This window comes from Plectropomus leopardus, chromosome 20 (assembly GCF_008729295.1).
Source record: "Plectropomus leopardus isolate mb chromosome 20, YSFRI_Pleo_2.0, whole genome shotgun sequence".
Lineage (NCBI taxonomy): Eukaryota > Metazoa > Chordata > Actinopteri > Perciformes > Serranidae > Plectropomus > Plectropomus leopardus.
In genome coordinates this window covers 4,918,437-4,944,984 of record NC_056482.1, presented here as the reverse complement: position 1 = coordinate 4,944,984, position 26,548 = coordinate 4,918,437, and the positions used below count along the sequence as shown (strand labels likewise).

Sequence of the window (26,548 nt, the reverse complement as noted above, 5' to 3'; positions counted from 1 at the left end):
ATCTACAACTTCATATTGTGTTTGTTTTGTCAGATGCGTCAGGTCTGCCTCACATTCAGACAGATTTCTAGCCGAGTCGGGCCAACGCAACCATCTATCAAATTGTGTGTCTTTGAGATGATAACTAACAACTTGTGGAGGCTTTGTGCGTTTCACAAAATACATAATGACATCATTTTTGGCTGAGTGATCAAACCCCAGCCTCGTAAACATGAATAAAGTATGAAATGGGCAGGGCCGGGGATGCAGGGGGGTAAGACACAGGCAGTTAGTCCTTTGTGTGGTAAGGAGGGGTTAACAAAAGGAACACACTTCAAATTCCATTGTGATTGCCATGTTTTAACCAGTAGAGGGCAAGCACACTGCATATCTGTAACACAATATGTAGAAATAAAAATTAGTGAGGATAGATGCAGATACTTTGCAGTAAAATGTCAAGATTTGGACCTGACTCTATCAAAAACTCTACAAAATACCCACTTACGTTGGTTTTTAGCTTTAAAAAGTGCTTTGGGGGTTTAGTTACTCTTTAATAGTTCTTGAGATACTTCAGTTTGAAACAAAGTGTTGGATAGACAGTGATTCAGAGTGATTCAGATCCACTTCAAAATTTAAAGGATTCTTCCTTGACCCCATGCTTCACCCTTCTACCAAGTTTTATAAAAACCAGGCGTGAAGTTTTTCTGTGGCTGACAAACAAACAAGCCAAATTGATAACACAACCTTCTCAGCTGAGGTAAATATATGATATAAGAAATTTAAATTGCACAGGTTTGGTGGTTGTGGCTGGTGGTTTTGCCTGGGAGAGTTGCTGTCTGGGTTTTCTTTGTGCTCCACTGAAGATCTGCCTGTTCAGTAACATTGCCACTGGGAGATGCTTGATGACTAGGAGACAAAGAGGGACTTTTAATTACAAAGACAACAGATGCTCCAAGGTTGCTTCTCTGCCCTTAATTTGCGTAATTTAATTTGCTCTCTGTTAATTAAACGTGTTTCAGCATTGCATTCCATGTGACAAGTATTTGAACACGTTAGAATGAGACACATTCTCAGATGCCGCAGTTCGTCACACTGCGCCGCTGAATGGTGCTTTGTGGAAAAAGTTTGCCCTTGTGCTCGGAGTGTGGGCTCACTTGAATTCACAAACACACCACTTTCTGTTCAAGTGAAAACATACTTTTTTTTTTGCGGGTGTAATTTGTCTCCTATCTTAATAAACACACACACAGCTTTTCTGAAGTAGCGCTGATATTTGTCCCGTATAGCCACCGGCTTTACTTCACTTTCGGCTTCATTCGAGAGGTAGAATTGCATGTGAGCAAAGAGAAATTGGATGTAGGCGCCAAGAGCCGGCTCACCCCACCTTTCCATCAGTCAGACATGGTTATTTGTTCATTTGTTCTTTTTTTGTTGGCTTTTGTTTGTGCTTCATACGACAATTAATTTCCCCTGTGAGCTTGAAGCAGGAATTGATCAGGTTCAAGACAGCTCCTCCTCTTGCTCCCTTTTCTTGTGCTGTGTGACTGAGAAGAAAAGCTCCATACATACCAGACTCTCATCCCACCACCGCTCACCCTCTGTGCAGTCCCAAGATAACGGCAATGTAAACACAAACATGGAAGAACATACAAACACATGCGCACAGATGTTATTGTTCTCCATAGATTAAGGGAAATTTCATTACCACAGGGTTGATGGAGAAGAGTATAATATTGACAAAAGACTTTATTTCTCATTTTTGTGTACTTTCAATTTGTATGACTAACAAATCGGGTTCTCAGGGGCTGCTGTAGAGCTTATAGGCACCCATAAAAAAAAAATAATGCATATTTGTGTCTTACCTGTAGTGCTTTTTATCACTATAGATTGTTTTAGTGTGAGTTTCACAGTGTTTGAGATATCGGCATGACATGTTTGTTATGTGACCTCCAAATAAAAACATTCAGATATAGTTTTTTTACTGCTAGACAACCTTAGATATAGATATGATTGTTTAGATAACTTAATGAATGTATTTATTGTGATTTAATCTACCGGGTACTGCAGTTAAATGCAGCTTTACTGTCTGATTAACTTTCAAGGGCCAAACACTCTATTTATTTTATTTTATTTTATTTTATTTTAATCATGGTAACAAGTCATCTAAGGCTCATATAACTTAAAACCAAGTTAAGAAAATAATATTAGATTTAAGCTTCTACTGTGTACTTACATTAGTTTTGTTGTCTTAGTTTGGACATTCCTTTGTGTTTTGGGGGAGGGTTTTTTGTTTTTTATTTTTTCCTCTTTTTAATCAGAAGACAGAATAATATGGTCACAAACTGTTTTTAAGAAAGTGATCTCTCAAAAGTTTTTGGAAAAGAAAGTTTGGTACATAAACAGCCACTGAATGATTTTTTTTCATTATTGATGAATCTGCTTTTTCTTCTCTCAGTTAATCGATTAATCTTTTGGTTGGTACGGGTAGAAAAATGCAGTGTTTTTTCTCGTTATTTTTATTTATAATGACTCATCAGATTTTTTCTGAAGCCTATGACATCTTCAACGGGCTTGTTTTGTCTAACCAACAATCCAAAACCTAAATTCAGTTTACTGTTAACTCTTTTAAATTTGTCTTTTAATTTAATTTATTTATTTTTATTTATATATTATTATTTATTTTATTTCTCTTCAGATAAATTATTACAAATACAACGAGGCTCACATTTGTTTGTTTTTGTTTCCTGTGTGAGAATGTTTGGGTTTTTTTCTGTCTTTCTAAATATCAACCGAAATCATTTTGTTGTCCATGACCAGCTGTGTGCTGTACCCGAGTCTCGGCTGGGAACACTGAGTCTGTCAACCAAATAAAATATCTACCTTTCTCTCTCCACTTCCCTAACCCCTGGCCCATCCCCGTGAAAACACAACCCACACCTTTCCTTATCAGGAGGTGGCAGTGGGCGAGCGCAGCAGGGGCGGGCGGCTGCTGGAGGAGCCGAAAATGATGCTGTTCCGGGGGAACACTTTCAGCCTCCAGGTGTCCATCCAGGACGTCCCACAGTTACTCTGGAGCATCAAGCCTTTCACCACCTGCCAGGTAGGCCCTTTACAGCTGTGTGTCAATTTGAAGAAGTTTCAGCGGCAAGTACGTTACCTGTATGTGCATCTCTGATGTATAGCGAGCTGCGCTTTATCAGAGAGCAGCCTCCACTGTTCCTCCATTAGAGCTCTGTCCTCTACCAGTTTTCTTACTCGGTCACATCAAAGCCAAAGGACAGCAGCAAGGGCACAGCAGGAGATCACTAAGGCTAGCTATCTCACCCACACACACACCCTTAAAAAATTAATTATGACCGGCAGGCAAGCTCCCACACACACACACACACACACAGACAAGCACACACACCTCCTAGTTATCTTCCTAGGGGTCTACATGCTGTATGTTCTGCTCTGCCCTGTGATGTTTATCCCACCAGTGACATCCTATTAGCAGAATTAGCCCACCATAGTGCGTCCAGAATACCAACAAGGCTTTTCTTAGAGAGGGGGAGAGCCGCTGCGTGAGGGTCCTACAGGGAAGATGACTGTAGGCCGTCATTCTCAACACCTCTCTTTTCTAAATGAGGCTTTTACAAGTAGCCATCCTCCTGTCTGATGGATCTGAGAAGAGGATGATTCATCGGTAAAACAGTGTTTTTGACCTGTTCTCACTGCGCCACTGTCTGGGTCACACAGTAGTTAGTAATGGAAGTCGAAAATTGGCCTTTTTAGATTCCCATTTACTCCAAAGCTCTGTTACTTTTTGGCTTTTCAGCTGCCAGTTTTGGGTGACAGTGCAGTGCAAACTGGGAAAATTAAGCCGTGTCTGTCCTAATGCCATGATCACATTACAGATGTTACAGATTGGCATTTGCACTCATATTCGAGGTATATTAAAGGAGCTAGAAGAAGAAAATATAACAAGCCAACTAATTGCTTAAAAACGCCTGGAATGTATGTATTTAATGATGTGGGCTTTACATTTGCTGAAAAAATCATAGACTTTTTCTGCTAATGATGTGCAGTGTATGTCTGTAATATTTATTGACCTAATTAGGGATGCACCATGTTATCTACAGTACATCGATTGGCTGCCATCAGCCTATCGGCAAATAAGATGGCATGCACCACTGTTTTTCTGTTATGTCACATCAGTTTTGCTCAAGTCAAAAAGGAGAACTCAAAAGTAATGACATCCTGGGATAATAGAAAACATGTTTGGGACAAGCAGAGATCTTCCCCGGGGTGCCGTAAGGATAAAAGGAAACTCAATCTCTTTCATGTGACAGATAGTTATATTAAAAGTTGTTTGATAAATGTGTATAATGGTGTTTGTCCTTACAGATAATGAGATTAATGACTTAATGACTTTAAAACAGTTTAGTTGTTTTTATAGTGTAGATTTTTTTTGTTTCCTTGGCACGAAAGAGGAATGAATAAATACAACAAAAAATAATTTAAAAACACAAAAAAGAACATCAGTATCGGTATCACCTATAGGCCAATTTATTATTTTAAACATGGTATCTGTATCAGCATGCTATTAATTTTGGTATTGATATTGGCATCAGTATCTGTATCACATTTGTATCAATATTGTTATCAGCCCAGATTTTCATAACCGCTGCATCTCTAGACGATCACATGTAGCCATGCTGAGAGTTATAATGCAAAAGTTGTTGAGAGTAACTTGATTATTTCTCTCAGGCAACATTAAGTAACCTAATTTATAATTTATTCAGTTTTTGCACTGATGACATCAGCTCCCTCAGAGTTCACAAAGATACATTTTCCTCCCATGGGCTCTATATGCCTGCTGGTGCTCTGTCTGACGGGTAAACCGCTTGATTAGGTAACATCATTGATTGGCTAAAGAGGCCACTCATTGGCTCTTAATTAATCATGTAAACAGCAAAGTGGGAGACAAAGCGGGACTCAAATAACTAACGTCTTTGACTTAATGAGTTTGTTGTCCCCTCTGACCGCTGTCCGTCTGTCCCCGCTCGGCAGGAGTTCTCCTTTTCTCAGGTGTGGGCCAGTAACCAGCGTCCCCTGCAGTGTGCCTTCTCTCTGGAGCGATACAGCCACTCCTCGTCTCAGCTCTCCTGCAAGATCGGCATCCGACAGGTTAAAGGCGAGGAGCAGATACTCCAGGTCTATACGTCTGTGGTAGAGGTGAGTGGCACTCATGGAAGCGGTGTCCTCGGCGCGCGGGGGCAGTCAAGCGGCTTGTTAATAGGTTCTTTTATTACACTGAATAACTCTTGATTTGATTTAAGGGCTTGCCTAATGAGCCTCTCAGGGAGCTTTTCATGTATAGATTCAAATTGTCTTGATAAGTCCTTGTCTTCATATTGAGAATTTCAGCAGCAGTATCCAAATCACCCTGACACGTCTTTCTCTTCTTGTCTTCCTTGCTATTAGAATGAAAAAGGAGTGGTTCCCTTTTTCACTCAGTCAGACTGTACCATCACCTCTCAGACAGGGTCAAGGGCCTTTAAAATCCCCCTGTCCATCCGTCAGCGGATCAGCGCCACCTTTGACACAGCGAACGCCAAGGGGAAGGACTGGCAGCTCCTGGCTCAGAAGCTCCACATAGACAGGTATCAGATGTCACAGTACTCTGAAAGCTACATTACACTCTTATTCTGTATTGTTTGCAGTAGACGTGGGTGATATATTGAAAACAGTTGGCTTGTTCCACGTGGGATGAAGAAAATCACTATCAAGAACATCAAGCATATATTGTCATGTCATTTTGCATTTTGATTCTCTCACTCTCTTCCTCTCACAGACACACACAAAAAGAAAGACTCACAAACATGACTCACAAACACTCGACCGTTCATCCAGACCGCTTTCTCCTGAAGTGATAGTGTTTGAGCAGGCAAAGTGTGTGCTTTTCTATCTGCAGGGCTTCAGACCGCCATCATTCAGTCACAGAGAGCTGTTAGTTTTTTCCAGCTTACAGTGAAGAAATTGTCATGTTTAAAAGGTAGAAGATAGATTTATTAGTCATTTTTAAAATAAGTTTAAAAAATAGAATTTCAATGTGTCCTTGATCCTGCAGGATCAAGGAAAATTGTAATTTAACAGTTGACGCACAGTGACAAACAATGCCTCTGTATTAGTTTAACTTAATGAGTTTAATGACAGTTTGAGCAGGGGAGGCGTGCATTTTTGTATCTGCGGAGCTCCGGACTGCGTCCATAGAGCACCAATGTGACTTTCAAATGTTATTAATACATTAACTGGAGACCTGTTAGTTTGTTTCCAGCTCACAGTTGGTAAATTCTCATGTTTAAAGGCATAGTCTGATTTTCTGTTAACTGCCATCATCTAACTGTTGTCTGGAAGCTTCAAGTTTACAGCAAAACATCAATAACTCTCCGCCCAAGATGAACGGGGTGCTTCAAAATAAAAGCACCATTAGTTTCACTTTGATTTATTTCATTATATCTTTATTTTTATAATACTTTAATTATAAAAGTACTTTAATTTTATTATAAAAGTACTTTAATAGTTTTTTTTTTGTAACAGTGTTTTATTTAACTGTATTATAACAGTATTTTATTCAATTTTATTATAATAGTACTTAACCCTTTGAAACCTAATCAAATTTGTTTGACTTCTCTCGAAAATGTGGGGGAAAGGCAATGAGCAAATTACCAAGACATGGCTCAAAAATTAGCAAGAATAAAGAATAAAAGGGTACAAGAAAATTAGCTCAAAATAAGCACACAAAAAATAAGTAAGTAAAAAACAAAAACAAAGACAATGACCCAAAAAGTGCTGAAAATGAACAAATATATATTTGTAAACATTTTGTTCTGTAACATAATTTTGAAAATTTGTATTATAATAATTGTAAATATCCTTTTCTGGACAATGTTTCCTTATTAATTTATTTATGTATTTCATATTTAATAATTTCCCAGTAGTCCTCCAACTTTTGTAAAAACAAAATTTCAGGTCATTTTCTTGTCACCTTTTACTAATTTCTTAAATTAGTAATTTCTTCAATTAGTGGGACATTTTTTACCAAGTTCGTCATTGTCTTTTTTCCCCATGTTTTTTAAAGAAATTAAACCAATCTGCTCAGATTTCAAAGGGTTAAAACAGTACTCTATTCAACTTTATTATAACAGCGCTTTATTTAACTTTATTATAACAGTATTTTATTTAACTTTATTGTAATAGTACTTTGATTGAGTAACATCACTTTATTTAACTCATAATCACAATCGTACTTTATTTGGCTTTTATATAACAATTTATTTTTAACTTTATGATAACTGTATTATTGAACTTTATTATAGCAGTACCTTATTTAATTTTGTTATATTACAGAAGCTACTTTATTTAACTTTATTGTAACCATTGTTCGTGTAATAATTTCAGATTTTAGTAGTCAACAGTGGTTTAGAGGAGATTTCAAAATATCGAGATGTATATTGTGCATCCCATGTAGCCTAAAAATATTAATATTATTATTAAGCCGCATCACCCAGCTGCGGTATGCAGTTTACATTTTGCTGAGTCATGTCTGTCTTACACAAGCTCAGATCTATGCATCGTATATATGATTCCTTTTGTTCAGGTGTTATTTGGAGAATAATGAATAGAAAGAAGACATGCTGCATTTTCTGGTCTATATTAACCGTGTTCCTACTTTGAATACTATTTTTAATCTGGAATTTAGGCACCGTGTCAGCCCTAATCTTCCATCACCAACCAGCCTTCAGTAACACGCCACACTGCTGATTTCATTATAGATCTAGAAACACATGCACAGAGAGAGAGAGAGAGAGCGAGGAGCGAGAGATGTGAGGGCCAACTTTAGCACAGTCAGAATAACTGGAGAGAAGATGCCGTGTTTTGCAGTAATAAGATGGAAGGTCTGAGACCGCTGACAGGCCAGCCTCTGGCAAGAATATGTGTTCATGTTGGCACTCTTCATTAGCAGCATCTCTGCATGTGCTCCATCCTTCACCCCCTGCTAAACTTTCCAGAGGTTGTGCCAGGTCAGTATTTGCGTAGGCTGCGGAGGATTTTAGCTTCGTGGAATGGGGTGATCTCTATTTGTGCTTCAGAAGACAAGTCAATAATCAAGAGCTTATAGCCATGAAGACTCTTTAGATCTGTGCAGTCAGCTCCATCAAGCACTTGAGGGAGAAAAAAAGTACTGAAAGTACTGGATTCGCTCTTTCTTGCCAGTTGGAGGAACATGAGAGGGAAACGTTAACTAAGAAACTGTGACAGAAACTATGTGATTAAGGAATTTCACTTAAACCGAGTCTGAAAACAAACATCTGTGACCGAGGAATGGGGGAAAGGATTTCAGAGGTTTTTCAACCCAGTCGAACACACCAGGAAGCATGTAATGGAAATGTGTCTACCTAGTTAAGCAGATTTCTGTAATTATTCCTCTGAATGTGCAGGAACATCCTGACACTGAGAAGGAAGAGTCTGATAGAAAGGAAAAGCGAGGAGAAGGCAACAAAGGAAATCCCATTGTGATGAAACAGTGCACTCTGTTGGAAGGCGTTATAACAACAGCATGGGAAGAAAATCAGTGTCAGTGAAATGTTGCTTAGAGCTTGTTTTTTTATGCAGTAAACAACAGGTTCACACTACAGACTGTAACTGAATTTTATGGTATCCATACTTTTTGTAAAGACAAATCAGTTTATTTGATCTCTGCTGACTTTTACTGACTGCTTAATGATTAGATATCTGTGTAGCAAAACATGAAGTAAAATATTTGAAAAAAAAAAACAACTTTAAAAACATGTAAGCTGGAAATTCAGGAATCACAAAAAAGAAAAATATCTTCCTCTATGTATATAAAAAAGACAACAGCCCATACTGTACTCAAAATAAATCTACAATGTGTCAAAATGATAATAGGAACAACTGTTGAAATTGATCCAGTATTAATACATTGGATTTATATGGCACCTTTCAAGAACTCAAGGTCGCTTATATTGAGCAGCATTGAGTATTGAGCGAAAGGCTGCAATGTAACTACTCCAGGCATGTTCGCAATATCAATTTATGTTCATTAAAAGTGCTTGTTTTGCTACTGACAGGCTTATATTGCATATGATAGAAATATCTGACAATATTTTGAAAAGGATCCCTACAGAGATAAACCTGTTATTGAACAGTACAATCTTTTTTGTTAACCCATAAACAGCCCCAAACACAGCATCACCAGTTTTAGCGTGCATAGAACCACCATATTTTCACATCTAACTGGGTGACTTAAGGGTTTATTTCAACCAAACCACAGTTGGTGATTTTTGGAACAATAGAGATGAGCCATAATGGTATTTGTTCCTGTCAGCTTTGCATGAAATGTGTTTTAGGATGATAAGATAGCTGTTTTATTTAATATTCGGTGCACTGGTGATGTTGATTTCGGGGCTGTTTCTTGTTAAACAAAAAGGATCCTATTTGTACACAAATACATCTGTCTCTGCAGGGATCCTGTCATACATTAGAATAATAATCTAAGCCTGTCAGTAGCAAAAACAAGCACTTTAAGTGGGCATAAATTGGTGTGAACATGCCTCACGCTGTTACGTAACAGTCTTTTTCACTGACTACAGCGCTCTCATTCAATACTGGACCACTTTGAAAAAATGTTCCCATTAGTCATTAGACACAAGAATGTGGAAAAATGGGGTCCAGGTTGGAAAAATCACAAACTTAAAAGGGGCATTCCACCAGTTTTGCACATGATGTTTACTAAACTTTATAGGAGAAGAAGGTTGCTACTCAGCCTGCCTGTGAAATTAAAAAAGTAGTGTTAAGTGTGATGTCTTATGTTAATCTTCTATTAAAAAAAAAATATATATATATATCAGGGGTTAGCTAGGCTTGGGCTTGAGACAGCCCATATTACAAAATTGTTGAGTCTGAAAAAAATGTGTCTGTAGCAGACAGGAAAAGGTGTAATGATAGATGGTATTGAGTTGTATCATGGGAAATGTAGTGTTATGAAATTTGATCTATTCTAGTGGTTAAGTCAGGATATTTCTGCCTTTGTTGCTTCAGTTTTGCACTTTTTCTAACCTGTCGCCTGTGAGTGTACTGAAGTGCAGTAGTAACCCTTATAAAAATCTCTTTGCATTGGCCCTCTAATCATAATTAGCACAAAGCAATCACTTCATTGCTGAACCACCATTAACCGGCACTCTCATTCATTCTCAGCAATTACACCTTGCCATGTGATCCACTCTAATATAATATTGCATTTTCCCTGGCCTGTAGGAATCTGTGCTACTTTGCATGTCAGGAGAGCCCATCATCAGTGATTCTGAGTCTGTGGGAAGCGCAGCACCAGGACTCGGGGGACCTGGACTCTCTGGCCAGTGCCCTGGAGGAAATCGGTAAGGTCCAGTCCCCCAGGACCGCCACTCTTGGCTGCAGCAGAGAAGAACGGGACTCAGAATTCTCTAAACTTGGGTAGGGCGGATCTACGGCAGATCAAAATAATGATGAACCTTTACTGCATGAACGCTGATGATCAGGTGTACTAGCTAACCTATGGGGAGGAGGAGGAGACGCAAAAGGGACAGCAGGGACACTCAGTTTTGGACTGTTACTAAAGGAACACCTCTGCTAAACCAAATAGCGCATACAGACAGACGGGATTTAAGCAACAACGAGACAGAGAATAGTGGGAATGTGTTACTGAGAAGTACCGACAAAACATTATAGAAATGGATATAAGAATCCCACACCCATCTTTGATTGAGAAGTGTCACCTCCTGACACGTTGATAACCTGTATTCAACGGATTATGGATATCTGTGTGAAGAAGACTCTCCGCTTAGGATGGAGTGAGTTTTAGACAGACTGCCAGTCAGGCCGGTGTTGTGACCTTACCGTGATCGGATGTGCTGGCAGTTGCCCTCAAACAGTCGTCCAGGCTGTCAAAATGTTTTGTGTTATGTCATTATGTTGTCATTCATTTCCCAAGATCTCCTAACGCTTCTTTTTCTTTTTCTGTAACGCGTCTCTAATGTCAGTGCAGGAGGTAGAGGAGAAGGAGTACTGGATAGTAATTTTGTCAGAACTTTAGTCGGAGACACTGATTAGCATTTATGTCCACATGCTAAAAAAAAAAAAACATTCACATGAACTACATTTTTAACCCTACTTGCAGAACACGTCAAAGCAAAGGCTGCACAAGAGGGTAAGTTACCCCAATGATCACTTTCTGCTTCTCTTGGAGGAATATTAGTGTCTCTCTGTGTGATAAGTGACTTCATACTGGACGCACTGCCAAGTGTTGGTGTTGGTCAAGTGGCGAGTACTTTCAAGACCCACTGGGACTTTGTTTTTCTTGAATTTTTGAATTTTAACTTTAGATGCGTGGCTTGATTTGAGCTAATCTTTTTTGGGGTCATCTGGATCACACCTGGGTATCATTATTCGGAGACACTTGGCCAGCTCTCATTCCCACTCCTCTGTCTTCTCTTCCCCAGCCAGAGTCGCTCCGCCTGCCCCCTAAACATGATAAAGTGATTTCCTGTTGAACTCTGTGTTGGCTCTCTCTCTCTTTTTAACTATTTAATGAATTCAGTTCTTAAAAGGGCATGACAGCCCAGCATATTGTACAGTGGAGAATTCAGCTACTGTGACACTTCAAAAACTGCATCCAGCCAAGAGATGAAAAATTTAAGTACAAAATCAAATTTTAAGAGAGATATGAAAGAAACTACAGAGGCGCTTTGCTGCTAATATACCATGTTGAAGTTTTTGTGTAGCTGTTTGAACTATCATAAGCCTAGACACAAGTAAGGTGGTCACTTTTGGTTTTCAATATCTGAACATCTGATTAAATTAGCAAATTAAAATTGGAAATTGGAAAGTTTAAAAAGCTATCAATTAAGTTAAAGATGCAATTTGTTTTCTTGCTGAGAGTTGAGAAGATCAATACAATGTGTGTCTGCATTAAAAATGAAGCTACAGCTAGAAGTTAGCTTAGCTTTGCCTTAAGATTTGAAGCAGGGAGCAGCTAGTCTGGTTCTAGTACTGTGGTATCTTGTTGTAATCTGAACAAAAACTGTTGGGTAAAGACAAGAATTTGCTGTTTTACGTGGACGTATGCACACTGAAGTTTTGATTCTCTGAGCCTGATTGGACCTGACCTTACCCGCTGGATCGGGCTGCTCTGGGCTGTAATTTTTCTAAATTAAGGGGGTCAGGTTTGCGTTTTTTTTTATTTGTCTGGTTGTTTTTAGTGCAGGCATAGTCTATGTAACGTCATGATTCGTGTATGGGCTGTTTTGCCGTCATCCTATTGCGACTTCTGACTCATTCATGAGAAGAAACGTTAACCTATGTCCGCTTAATATATATGGCATATGACACATTTTTTAGCTGAATATTTGGTAGGGTAGAGGAAGTGGCATGTCAGACATTGTGTCACAAATATCTTTTACCACTCTAAAAAGACTTAAGTTGACTTAAGCATGTAATAAATGTTTTATATAAAAATTACAGTTGAAATTCTGCTTGGGACCAAAACTGCTGCCGTGGTGGTTGAGCCTGATCATAGCTCTAATGTGCAGAGTTCTTGGTTCTTGACTTTCCTCTCAGTTTGTTAACATGATGTTAAAAAAATTAATTATGGTATTAGTTCGACTTAAATTGGACCTTTAAAATACACGTAAAAGTGCTGCTCCATTTGAAATCGTATGAAGTTGAATTTACAGAAGTAGTCAACAGTAGTCCAATTAAATGGCCTAAATGAGCTATAACTGTAGCTCGAATTAACTGTACATGTAAATGTGCTGACTGCTTCTAATCTTTAAGCTTAGTTTAACTAAGCAGACAGATTTGAGATCTTCTGTGTTTTCTCTCAGCAGGAAAGCAAATAAGAAAAATTCCAAAATGTCAAAGGAATTCCTTTATAATTATAACTAAGATTCCAAAGTTTTATATTCAAGCTGCTAAAAAAGGATGCAGACTCAAGCATGCTCATAGTGGCTCTACAGTGGAGAACCAAATTCCAGTGATTTCTGTATTCATGGAACTATTCTGAGATGCTGTATCTTACTACAGAGATATGTGTGTCCTTTGATAGTCTGAGGTCCTGATAATCCATTTTCACTCACCCATGACTTTCAGATGATCAAAGTGGAAATAACAGAAACCTGTAGTCTATCTGCAAGCCATCTATATGGATCAAAGAACACCACATGTGCAGACAAACCTCTGTAAGGAGGGACTGATTCTCCACTATCAGCTGAAAAGGTCACTGTGCAAAAAGGGCAAAACTTGGAATACATTTACACCTGGAAGAAACTGACTCACATGGAGGCCATATAGACCACTGACAACAGGATATAAATCTCAACTAAGCATGTAAATACAGGCAACAGTGCGGTAAAGTCTATATTTTGTGTTTAAAAGTACATAATGAATTGGTTGAAGCAACTGGAGTATGATTAATGATTATTTTCTTGATTTCAATGGTCTTGTCCATAAAATGTCAGCCAATAATGAAAATATCCCTTGCAGTTTCCCAAAGTTAATGCATTCAGATATTTTGTTTTATCCAACAAATAGTCCAAACCTACAGATAGTTAGTTTGATTTTATAGAAGACAAAGGAATAATTAATAATAATTATTCCTTAGATGCTGGAACTGAATGAAGCTCAATTTGCTGTTGATTGACCAATAGATGAATCACCTAATCATAATAGCTTTAGAAGTAACTATATAAGTAATAATTTTACTTTTTGTACATGCTGCACTTTACAGATCCGTTATGAATTCATTTGTCCCAGTCAGACAGACAATCCAAGATTATTATTACCATGAAGACAAGGCTTAAAGTCATCTAATGTAACCTCTTGATGATGGTAGTACTTATTTTTAGCTGTTAAACGACCTTTAGCAGTAGTATGGCGACTGTTGTCATTACTGTTTGTGCGTATACCTACAAAAAGTAATGCACAAAGAATTTATATACAACTCACTTATTTGTGAGCCAGTAATTTGTTATCCTGAAGGCTTTCATGTGACCAATGCGCAAAAGGGAGTAAAGACAGAAATAGTATAAAGAGCAAAAATCTGCATATGACCTGTAGGTCTGCACCCTATAGGTTGTGGTGCTGGATTGATCAAGCAAACACAGGACTTTCCCCCAGGAGACCAGTATTCGTGTCTCATGTGACACCAAATGAACTTTGCGTTATTTTAAGGTACATTGTTACTTACCATGATTATTTTCCTAAACTTTTCTTTCCTAAACCCAATCTACCTAATTTTACTTTGCTGAACCTTACCAGCGTTACTTAACTTTCCTAAACTTAACCTACATATCTTTGCTTTCCTAAACCTAATCTATGTAACTTTACTGTAAGTACATAACTTTACATTCAGTATTTAACGTCATGTCCATGAGTCTTTTTCAAAACCTAACCTAACCTGTGCGCAAATTCGTGGAGTGCTAAATCATAAGATATTATACAAACAATTGTATAGGGATATGTTCAAGTGCTTGGCCTCTTGGCTTTAGGAGCTAGCATAAAGCAGCTTTTGACTGACTGAGAACCTGTTTAAAATACACCTATATGCACTGAAGTTATTCTGATTGGGTTGTCCCCATCTCATCAGATGGACTATAGAGAGTTTCAGAAGGAGAATAAATGTCCTCTCAGAGATTTTTCAAGTAATATGGACCTATTGTATTGTTGATGAGCCTCCAGATTTGTAGGAACTGACGATGACACCATCACCAGACTTGGCACCAGCAGTGCAGCAATTGGGACCAGCTCCTTTCATTTGAAATCCAGTCCTCAGTTAAGGATACCAGCATGTACATATGTTGTTGCCATCCTTAAGACTACATTGACTTTTTTACATCAATCGAATAATTCTAATACTTGTTTCCATCTGGGATTAACATCTCCTTTCCAGTAACACATGAACATGGATTTTCTGCTTACTTCTAAAGTGTGCTGACAACTGTGGATGGCTGTCTCCCACAGTGCCACCTGGAAGAGCAATCTCACCTGTTCAAAGCTGGGACCTCCTGCAGAGCTGCAGTGTTGGCAAATGGTGACAAACGTTGCTGTCCTTGGAAAAAGATTATTTCTTTATCCGGTCTCAAAAGAGGAAAGAATCATCCCAGTTGAGTGACCGTTTCTTGAGCTATTACCCACAACATATCCCACTGATGTATCATCACTGTAAGAGCTGACTCCTTCAGAATCAGGAGTTGACCTTTCTGCTGAAGCACCGAAAATGTCCTGTGTCCTCCTCGAGGCCCTGTGTGACAACTCATTTATGGTAAACTCAGATTTTATCCACTTTTTTGTGTTGTATTTACAGATGTATCAGATGTTGGGATGGGATCAGTCAGATCTCAGGATGTGATACTAAATTCCAGCTGGTTAGAGGGACCTTTTAGGGCAGGTACTGTAGTGACAAAAATGCAAGCAAAATGCAAGAAGGAAGGACAGGAGGACATGCAAAAATATTCAGGCAGAACTTCCTCCATCCTATACTTTTAAGGAAAATATTAAAACTCCACCAACAACTTAGAGAAACATAAATTATTCCAGTAGACAGAAAGCTTGAAAAAGGAAATTTGTCTTGACAACCACCCTTTTACAAAGCTGATGGTCCACTGAACAACCAAGCTACTAGTTATATTTAAAGAACTGGACCGTGAGACTCGATGGAAATGTTGTCCTGTAGAGAAGGGACACAGCCAAGGCGTACCACATTGCTCCAGGAGACCTTTTTACACATCACAGCAGAAAGCTTTACTTTAGTCATCTCTGCACGTCTGAGTGTGATCAGTGCTCCACTAAACTCCCTAATTTTCAGTGATTTCCAGTCAGGGAAGGCACCACACCTCGCTATGCAGATCTATAACAGGCGGTGACATTGCTCTGATTTATGCCACCTCGTAAAGATTTTATGGACACTGCTGGAGTGAAGATTACTTTGGACTTTGTTTCGGAAATCTTTTTGGCAGAAGGCCTTGAAACTTCATTGGAATTGACTTTTTTGGCTTGGACAGCAAGGTGATATGCTGCCAGATCTCATTTTAGAAACTGTTTTTTTTTTGTTCCCAGTGTGTCCACTCAAAAACCTCACACACCTACCTTGAACTTTTTTTTCAGATGCAGGAAATATTTTTAACTTCTGTGCAGTTTCGAGCCTCCGTTTCTCCCACATACACACAGACATGAAAACATACATGCAAATTAGAAAAGAAAACAGATGAGCTTTATTTGTGCACCACAAAAATTACAGTTTTTTAACTAATTGTGCCTCTCCATGTGGGTTTGGTGTCATCCGAGAGTCTGACCAGAATGTCTTTTTATTCTCACCATATCAAAGAAACTAGTGTGTTAATATGCAAAGCTGTATTGTCCATTGCCATGCACAGTGCCCACCTTGTATACACTGCAGAGGTGTTTTCCTGAGAACGCTGAAGCATTTAAACCTGTTATCTCCGATGCCAGGAACTTACAGCGGCGACGAGCTGACTAAAAACGATTTGACCATCTGTCACCTGAGGATGCTCGGCGTGTCCGTCAGTGTCCTTTCCATAAACTGGATGACTCAGAGAGCGTGTGAGTGTGAGTGCGTGAAGGAAAGTTGTGTGTAACTTTTGAAAAGCTGTAATCGTGTCCTTGGAAAAATCCAGCCTACAGTTAGTGCTACTCTTTCAGCTTATTCAGACGTGTGATGTAATGTGTTTTTCTCACAGCCTACTATCTTAAGATCTGCATTGCTTTGGAGAAAATAGAAAACAATGCTAACTTGAGTAAAAGTATATCAATTCATCAAATGTGGTGAAAGTTTAATTCAAAACTTTATTACTTTTTTTCCATTGTTTATGTTTCTCTGCTTTTCTTTCCAGAACGAAATCTACTGCCTTTTAAATCTTATTCTCATATCACTCTATTTATCAGATGAAACTGCTGGAAATGTTAAAAATATATTATTTTATTCTTAAAATGGTTATGTATACAGTGCAATGCATTTATATATGTTTGAAACATCTCAAAACATTCTCTGTACTGAAGATTTTGATTTACGTGCTATATGAATGTTTATGTTAAAGGTGAAAAGTGTGACAGTCATACTGCTTATCACCGGTGATGTTCCCTTATGGCCAAGTTTGTTTTTTGCTTTTCCTTTTTTCACAGATTTGCAATTTTGAAACTGTAAATAATGTATTGTGTTGAAATAAATATGCAGTGAAAGCATATGATTCATTGTTTATCTGTGCATTATACATCTTAGTTTCATTTTGTTTTTGGTCTTTTTCAAGTAGCACTCGCAATGAAAAACGGGTGTAACCAGGCTTGGTTTACACTAATTCTAGCCAAATGTTGGGGAAAGGGACTAAAATATACTTTTTTTTTGGACATGTATTTTATCATAGGAGGACTCACAGTTTCATAAACCATTCTGAAGATTTTAGCTGTTATATGTATCAGGCATTTATCAACCAAGGAACAAGAGAAAGAGTCTAAAGCTATAGTATAGTGGCGACCTAAAAACACACAATACTTTATAATATTTAAAATGATGAGAACTGAATGCAAACATATTAATTACATCATCTTCAATCATATTGATTTGAGCACCTGTAAAACAAAACCACAGCAACTCAATAAAAAGGATATGTTTATCTGTTTATATCTATGGCCATTTAGCAGTTGAAAAAAAAATGTGGATCTTAATGTTTTTCTTTTGAGGTTGCAATCTTAAGGTAAGTTCTATTTATCAATCTAAATAGTTTTGGTGTGAGCTGCAAATATAGGCCGTAGAGATGTTTGCTTTCTCTCCAAAATAATGGAACTACATGACACACCGAGCCAGTGACTGTCCGTGAGTCAATGTTGAGACAGTAGTGACTGACTGTCGCCTTTGTTGCTGCAGTGTGTCCCACACTGTTGGCCCTCATCAGTGCTAGTTGGCTTTTTTTTGCATTAATTCAGCGTGTTGAATCCTGCAGGTGAAGGCAGTCACTCTGATTGGCAGTTCAGCTCAGCACACGAGATGAGAAGCAGAAGTGAGAAGAGTAAACAAGAAGCTAAAGTCACGAGAGAGTGAGGTGGAAAGAAACTTGTTAAATAAGGTAAGACTGTTTTTATTTTGCCATTGATCACTTAAGCAGAAATGTTTTCTGCTGGTTTGTGTTGTTGTTCACTGCTGTATATGTTTTCTCCTTTCAACACTGGTTTGTGTTGTTTATGTGCTAATTTGATAACCAGCATCAAGATGGTCTTCCTTTTTCCCTTTTAAAATGACAATTATAGGTGACAGCTGTCTTCAGAATGTGTATGCTTGTTGGCTGTTGGTTGTAGTCTTTGTGATGTGTTCATGTGCAACTTTTTGGCTGGTAGGCAACACTAGGCAACGCAATAGGGGCCTTTGTCGGTTTGATGTGTCTGGGCCTTTGCAGAGATCATGGGCCAGTAACTCATGATTATCCACAGACCTTGTTGTGAGGAGGTTCATGTAGGAACTATTTTCTTTCTACCAAATTACATCCACGGTGACACTTGATAAAAGTGTCAAATAGCAAGTGATCTAAATGAGGCAATTCAAGCGTTTGTTTGATGATGGTTATTAACAGGTTAAGAGCTGTTGGCAAAAACCAAGGACATAATTAAATGGTGTACTCATTCCTATCTGTGAAATGCAAATTTCCACTAACTACTAGTCTCTTAAACTAATAAATGAGTGAAAATTACTCGCAATAACCTATTCGTTATTTTTGCCTTTAAGTACTCTAGATAATGACAATATTACTGTCGTTTTAGAAATCATAATTAGATTGCAGCACGCTCACACAGCCCTCGGAGCTGTGTTTCAGCTATTTTGTGCAACTCAAGTGACAATACCAATTAAGCTCCAATCTAAACAGCAGATGGCACTGTGTGCTCTGTGCTTATGAAGGGTTATCTTGTCTCTGTATGTCTTTACTTTCTGTGTGTGCGCATGTGCTCACACACACACACACACACACACACACACACACACACACACACACTGTTGTTTCCATGACATGAGGCAGGCTTGCATGTGTGCCCCTCCACAGTGTGGGTAGGGTCTCGTCAGGCCTGGCACTCAGTAGCCAGCTACACCCTGTCTGACAACGCCACATGCAGCTAGGCGCTCACCCACGAGGCCGCAGGGGCTGCAGCATTCCCATTCCATTACCATTACAGCGTGCAACTTAATTTTGTCACAGCAGATTTTAATTGTCGTGCATCACATTATACTTTCCCACAGTGGGCCATGAATATTTTAGTTAATGTTTATCTTTTCTACCTGCTCTAGTTAAGTTGGGTCACTCAGCCGTGCAGCCGGATGTCATCTGTCCCAGGCAGGCTGCAGGCTCTCCCAGCAGGCCTCTCTCTCTCTTCCTCTCCAGACGCTACACACACATCCCTGGCACGACCAGAGCCCTCTCACCCCTCATCTAACACGCCCCACCCCGCTCGCCTCTGGACAACTGCTCTGACTCAAACGGATTAAAGATGACTCTCTTCTCTCTTTTTTTTCACCCTCTCTCTCTCTCTCTCTCTCTCTCTTTCTTGACTTCTCTTTTCTTTCCATGCCGGATGAAAGGCCTCCCAGACACCCACTCCATGCACATACCATTCAGGCCAGGACACACAGGAAGTCTATGTGCTGCACGGAGAGGAGAGGAGGAGGAGGGGGGATAGCAGCGGGGTGGGAAGTGGCAAAAGGAAAGGAGGGAGGGCGCTCGGTACAGAGGGAGAAGTGGGGGGGTGGGGGGGGGGGGGTAAATGCAAGTCATGTGAAGCTCATGAGAACTAACCTACAAAAGTTGGAATCTTGTTTTCCTCTCACCAGCTCTTTCTTCTTTTGTTTCTTTTCTCTTGTCCTCATGCATCTTAAATCTGTTTCTTTGCTGTTGCTATGGCAACTTTCATCTTTATATCTTCTGAATCAGATTGCGGTGCAGTTAACAAGAACAAAATCCCTCTCTGTGCTGGTGGTACACAATTGATTGGGGCAATAAATCTGACTGGTGCACAACTGCGATAATTGCTGGCTTCTTCCTGTATAAACTTTGGCTGCAATAAAGTTGAGCACCACAAAGTGAACCCTTTGAAACCTGTGCAAATTGGTTTGATTTCTTTCAAAAACATAGGAAGAAGGCAAAAGCACATTGAGAATAAATGACCCAGATATTAGCAAGAAATTAGTGTAAACATAAATAAATGAATAAATAAAAAAAATACTAGACAATAACATGAAAATCATTTTTAAAAACAGACAAAAAAAACAACAAATAAATAAATATAGAGACTAAAACAAAAAACAACTAGTAAATAACCTGGAAAAAGTGTTTAAAAATTATAATAATTGTGTAACATAATTTTAGATATATATTTATGATCAAATATAGTTCTCCCCTGGTTTTTTCTTTTTTCCCTAAACATTTTCCCTTGCTATTTTCTTTTTCCCCCTAGATTTTTAAAATATATATATATATATATATATATATATATATATATATATTTTTTTTTTTGCTTCCTCTATTGCTGTTAGTTGTTAACAGTTAACAGCAACAGAAAATTGCACCAATTTGTATATTGTCAAAAGTTAAATACTTTTAAAAGCCATCTGAAAGCAGCACAAGAAAAGTTCTCCCCGTTTCAAAAGGGTTACATTTCTTACAGTTGTTTGGAATATCTTTTTTTCTTTAAAGAGGCGCCATGCCATTTAGTTATGAGATTAGCTTCACCCCCAAATTTGCTGGAACTGTGAATAATTGCATCACGTGGAATAGAGCATTCAGTGCATTTGTTACTTTTACAGGGTGCAGTGCTGCTGTGTGTGTGTGAGTGTGTGTGTGTGAGTGAGTGAGTGAGTGGGCGGGTGGGCGACTGCAGCCCCAGCTTGCAGGGAACGGCGTCACGTCGCATGCTTTGAATTACTGTACTTTTCGCGGCTGGTAGACAGTCTGCTGCCAACTGTCTCTCAGTGGATCAGACAGCTAACATCAGCACTGTGGGTTCTGCCACGAGTCCTCCTTTAATTCCCACTCAACGTCTTTTTCCAACACACTTTCTCTATTTTCTTTCACCACCGTCTCACACTTTCTATACACACACACACACACACACACACACACACACACACACACACACACTCTCTCTCTCTCTCTCTATTTTTAATCATCTGCACTCACTCAAACTTATCTGTCTTTTAGAATTTATTCACACAGTTTCTCCCCTAAATCACACAGTATATACAAGAAAAAACACACACCAACACCCACACACATTCCTGCACACAGCTCACACAAACACACAGATTTGTCAGTGTGTTTACACAGTTCACCAGGCAGCTAATCTTTACGGCACTGCTGACTGAAGCCTGTCTTTTGTCGGAGAGAGAAAAAAAAACAGAGTCAGGTGACTAATCAGGCCACATTACAACACTTCCACTGCTGCCTTAAACCGCCCCGGCCTCCTTCTGCGAGCGCTGCCCAGGTGGTGCCAGGGAAAGTACTGATGACATCACTGCAAAGGTCTCAACAAAGACGAGCATTCCTTGCTCAATCGTAATCGGCTGTGTTAATATCCAGCCCAACTTCAACCAGACAAAACCAGTCAAAAAGCTTTTCTCTCACGCCTCTAGTTCCCGCCCTTTCAGTCCTTTTTTTCCTAACTCGCAAACACCTTCAGGGCTTTGATTCAGATCCTCCGACTGTGCATGTTAGGAAGTGAGAGCTGATTTGACAATAAGACACTTGACATTGTATTTCCAGCCTATTTTGCCAGGAACCTCCCACTCTGTTTGTCTTCTGCTTTAGTTAAATGACTTTAGGAACTTCACTTGACATGAGGTGAATTTTTTCCATTGGCACTAAGAGGTCATTGTTTGAAAGATACAAAACGGTACTCTTCAGACCGTCACCATCCTTTTTTCCTTTTTTAGAAAAAATCAATTGATTTCAAAGATTTCTTTGAACTGTGTCTCTTTTCTTAATGGAGAAGAGCGCCTTATCCAGTCTTTTTTTTCTAAATTCAATTTTCTCATCTCTAACGAGTCTACTTCTTGAGAGCGAGCATGTGACTTGTTACAAACATTGTTTCTCGCAGCATATAATAGAACACAAAGCAACCACAGAGCTGCTAGCATGGCTGTACACTTTTGCTAAATAACTAAAGAGCCATTCACACCAAGAACAAATAGAGAAACACAGTAATGAGTCCTAAAACACAGAAATCAGTTCGCATTTCAGCCCCTCCGGTTCCGTCGGGTCAAAATCAGTGGGTTTTTTGAATGGGTTTTTGGTTAGAAGCCTTAAATAAAGTCTGTGGTTAACACAAGTTGAAGAGACCTTCATGTTTTAATTTACAACATAAAATATGTCAGTAAATACCCACTGTGAACTTTGAGGCTTTTATGTGTCTTAAGAAAGGCCGTTGCTAACAACTGGCTAAAAGACACTACAGAAAGTCATTATGCCAAACCATGTCAAACACAGTGTTACAGCGTGGTAGTGGTAGCGACGTGACCACAGTGTAGTCTGTTTTAGCCGAGCAATAGCTTTTAATCTTCTGGCGATTACATTTAAGAAAGTGGTGTTTATTTGTGAAGATTAATTTGCTGAACATTACCTGAAAGTATTGTAAATGTTTTACCACAGAGCTTATTTTCTGTGATGATCTTAATCCAATGGAAAAATATCATGGGCTTTTTGACAAGGGAACTAGGACCACATTAGCTTACAAGTTAGCCTGCAGAGAAACCTCATCCCTGGGGCACTCTGTGATGTAAGCATCCACAGCAGGCCCCCAGGAAGTGCACCAGGCTTTGAAGCCAATTTTCATAATAGCGAATCAGTGAAATTACAACTCCCCAGTCCGTCATGTGATGCCAATGGGCCCAAAAACACTTTTCCACTGTCACTACCTGTACATGCACAGTTAAGTGGAGTTACCGTTCTAGCTCAATTAAGCCATTGAATTACTGTTGTTATCCCAGAATACAAGCACTGAGAAAGAACTGATTCTTTGACAGAAATATGTCCAAGAAATTTGAATTAGTACAATGTCAGCTGGACTAGTTTTAATAGTTCTGTTTTAGTTGGACTAACACAATAATTCAACTTTTTCTAACTTCATGTACGCGTACTGATTGACTTACATTGTGAAAGAAATCAGTGAGTACATGTTTTTTGAGCGCCACAACCCTGGCAAAATCACTTGTTTCACTATCAAGACCTAATCCGTTTGCTCCAAAAACGTTTTGAAAGTCTAGAAGAGCTGCATAATTAAATCATTTTATCTCAAGTTAGCAGAGCGCTAAACCGGAAGTAGTCCCCCCACACTACCTCTGCCAGCAGTTTAAGACTAGAAAAGCTCCATATAAATGCAATCCATTTATCCTTGGGATGTTGAAGTTTTTTGACCTTCCTCGTGTGTCTGTATGTGTAAGAAGGAAAAGCGCACCGAATTAATGTCTTGCTCCGTTCCTCCATGACAGAAACATAAACAACATAATTGACTTCTGTGTCAGCACAAGATTCACGCTGCGACCTTTCACCTCTGACTGTAAACAGACTGTTCTGACCCTCGAGGCTGTTGTTGTTGTTATTGTTGAGAGCTCTCACAGAAACTGTGTGCAGAGAGGTGCAGTCATATTAACCCCTTTCTTACAAATTTGGCAGATGTTGGGAGCATAAATGCCACAGATAAATGATTAAACTAAGTTTAACGTCCCACATGTCTAATTTCACAAAGAGGTGATGCGAGGCCGCTGTTCCTGTCATGTCCCTGCTGCTCGAAGAATTTGGACCTATTTTTACTCATCTTATACATCTGCTTTCTGCTGTAAATATAATGTCTCTGCTATGCATTTCTCTTTAATCTTATAAAGAGAAATCATAGTCAAATCATAGTAAATTATGGGAAGCACGCAACAATCAGAATGTCGTAAAATAAGGGACTTTTTGTGTTTCTGCTAATACAAACAACACTAAATAAGAAAATTACGTTAAGGCTTGTGTCTTCCATTTAGTTTTTCAGCTCTTTGTCGTTGCTTTTTTTTCCACCTTCCTAAACAGCAAGTGAAACAATACCCAGCAGGCGTCACAAGATAAGTTACTGACGCTCCGGAAGGTTTCCCTTCCCTTTATTTTCTTTGCCTTTTCCTCTGCAGGTCACTTCTGTGAAAAAACTCTGACTCGCCGCCATCTGCTGTACACACACCTACACAAATATACAAACACACGACCATCATACTGCCCACACAGGATATGTAAATTACCCGCAACTCACTTCCTTCGCCAGTAAAGTAGTTCTCCTTCAAAATACAGATGAGAAATTGCAGTTTCATATTTTCTTTTTGTTTTTGCACATGTCTTATGTGTGAACTAATCAACCCAGCGGCCATAAATACTGACTTGCTCAGGATAAGCCTGCAAATAACTCAATCATACACTTCCTGTTTTTGAGCACGTAGTCAGTGACCTCAGGAGGAGGAGCACAGGATGTGCTCCAAGTGAAAGACACAGAGATTTCCTAGATAGTTTTAATTGGGACACATGTTTAACTTTGGCAGCAGGAGATGGGATGCATCTGTTGTGGAGTTGGATGTTGTTGTTTGTTCCAGAATTGATGAAAGGGTGGATGTAGAACCTTATCACCTTCTTCCAATGCAGACAACACAAAGTCTTATATATTTTGTTATACTTCTTTTTGCTCCAATCACCCCTCACCCCCACCCCCTGCACCCCCCAACCACACACACACACACACACACACACACACACACACACACACTTTTCCCTTTTTGGAGCTTCTTCCCTTTAACACCAAGCAATTTGGCCAGATTTCTTTCAAAAACATTGGGAAGAATCCAATAAGCAAAATAAGAAACAAATGACCCAAAAATTTGCAACAAAAAATTAGTAAAAAGTACAAGAAAATTACCAGAACATTTTTGTGAGAAAAAATACAACAAGAAAAGGGGCAGTTTGGCCCTTTTGTGAGGGATTATTTTTTGTTATTGCTGGAAAATTATTTTGAAATATCAAAAATTATTTTAAAAAAGAAAGTAAAGCCAAAAAAATAAATAAAATGACCTAGAAAAAGTGTTTAAAAATGATAATTTTGTTATGTAATATCAAATATGTAATTATGGTAATTATAAATATATAGTAGTCTATTTTTCTTCCTTTTAAATCTATTAATTTCTTACAATTTGAGGTACATTTCACATAAAGTTGCACATTGCCTTTTTCCCATGCTTTTGAATGAAATTGCACCAATATGCTCGAGGTTCAAAGGTTTAATACTTTTGAAAGGTGTCTGAAAGCAGCACAAGAAAAATGACATCACTCCAGGTTTCAAAGGGTTAAACAACATGATTTGCATGAGAACTGTAAGTATTTTTCATAGACGTTTATCTGAGCAAAAGTAGTCTCTTGTTATTAGGTATTCTATAAAAAAAACATCTTCAATTATATCCACTCATTTCACCATCCTGACTGTCGTGCTGGTTATATGTAACCTCCCTTATGGTTTCAACCCTTCGCTGTCATGACTTTGGTCACAAGATATTGAACTAATCAGTGGTTTCATCTGTTGTAATGTTTCATCACGCTGTGCTTTTCTCAGACCGGTGAATGAGAAGTGAGACATAAGGCCAGACAGGGCTTGCTCGAAATGTGTCCAGAAATTGCTCAATCCTTGTCTCATCACGCCACTGTCTGACTATGGCCAGGTATTTATTTTCTAGTCGTTTGGCTCTGTTTGTTTATTTGTTTGTTTGTTTTGCTAATTAACCTGGCATGGTCTAGTGGTTTAGGTTTGCCCAAATATCTTCCGCTCTCTCCTCCCGAGACAGACAGGCTTTAGACCCACTTTAAGATAAGATTTTGTCAGCAGGAACCACATTTGCTAGGATGTTTGTTGTTTGATATGGTTGAGTGCAAACAGTGGAATAATGTTGTAGTGTCATTAAATAGTAATTGACTTCCCTCTATATATACTGCAATGCTCTTAAAGTACAAAAAACCAAGTTGTTCCTTTTCTCACTGCTTTAAACTCAAGTGCCATCAAGTTTTAAGTTGACAAAATTAAAGGAAACAAGTTGACATAGTTATGTCATTATTCAACTTGTCTTCTCAAATTCAGTCAACGTAAAGGTTTAAAGTGGCAAGGACATTATTTTTAGGTTAAAACATATAGTTTATTTTTACAGTGTAAGGAGAAAAACCAGCCACATTAAAGCTATTCCTCAGTGAAGGCCGATGGTGTCTCCTCCTGGGGATCACTGGTCTGGAGGGTGGATTTGTGCCAAAAGTCACACTTGGGATCATTCATTCACTGGCATTTGTTGGACATTAGTTAAGTATTACTAGTAAGTTACACATTACATAGGCTTGTTAATGGCTAGAGTGAGTAGGTCACAAGTAGATCAAAGCATGGGATGGCTTGTTTGAATGATAAGCCTGACTCACTTTATACAAACCAGTGC

At 38.8% G+C, this 26,548-nt stretch overlaps 1 protein-coding gene across 1 annotated transcript in view; it reads left to right on the top strand.

Moving 5' to 3' along the window:
• LOC121960063 (netrin receptor UNC5D-like) overlaps positions 1-11,826 on the top strand; it is an 89,742-nt gene extending 77,916 nt beyond the window's left edge. The window contains 4 exon segments of the mRNA XM_042509661.1: positions 2,930-3,079; positions 5,032-5,196; positions 5,446-5,624; positions 10,300-11,826. Of these exon segments, the coding sequence (XP_042365595.1) occupies positions 2,930-3,079; positions 5,032-5,196; positions 5,446-5,624; positions 10,300-10,498 (693 nt within the window). The 3' untranslated portion in view covers positions 10,499-11,826.
• The last annotated feature ends 14,722 nt before the right edge of the window (positions 11,827-26,548 follow it).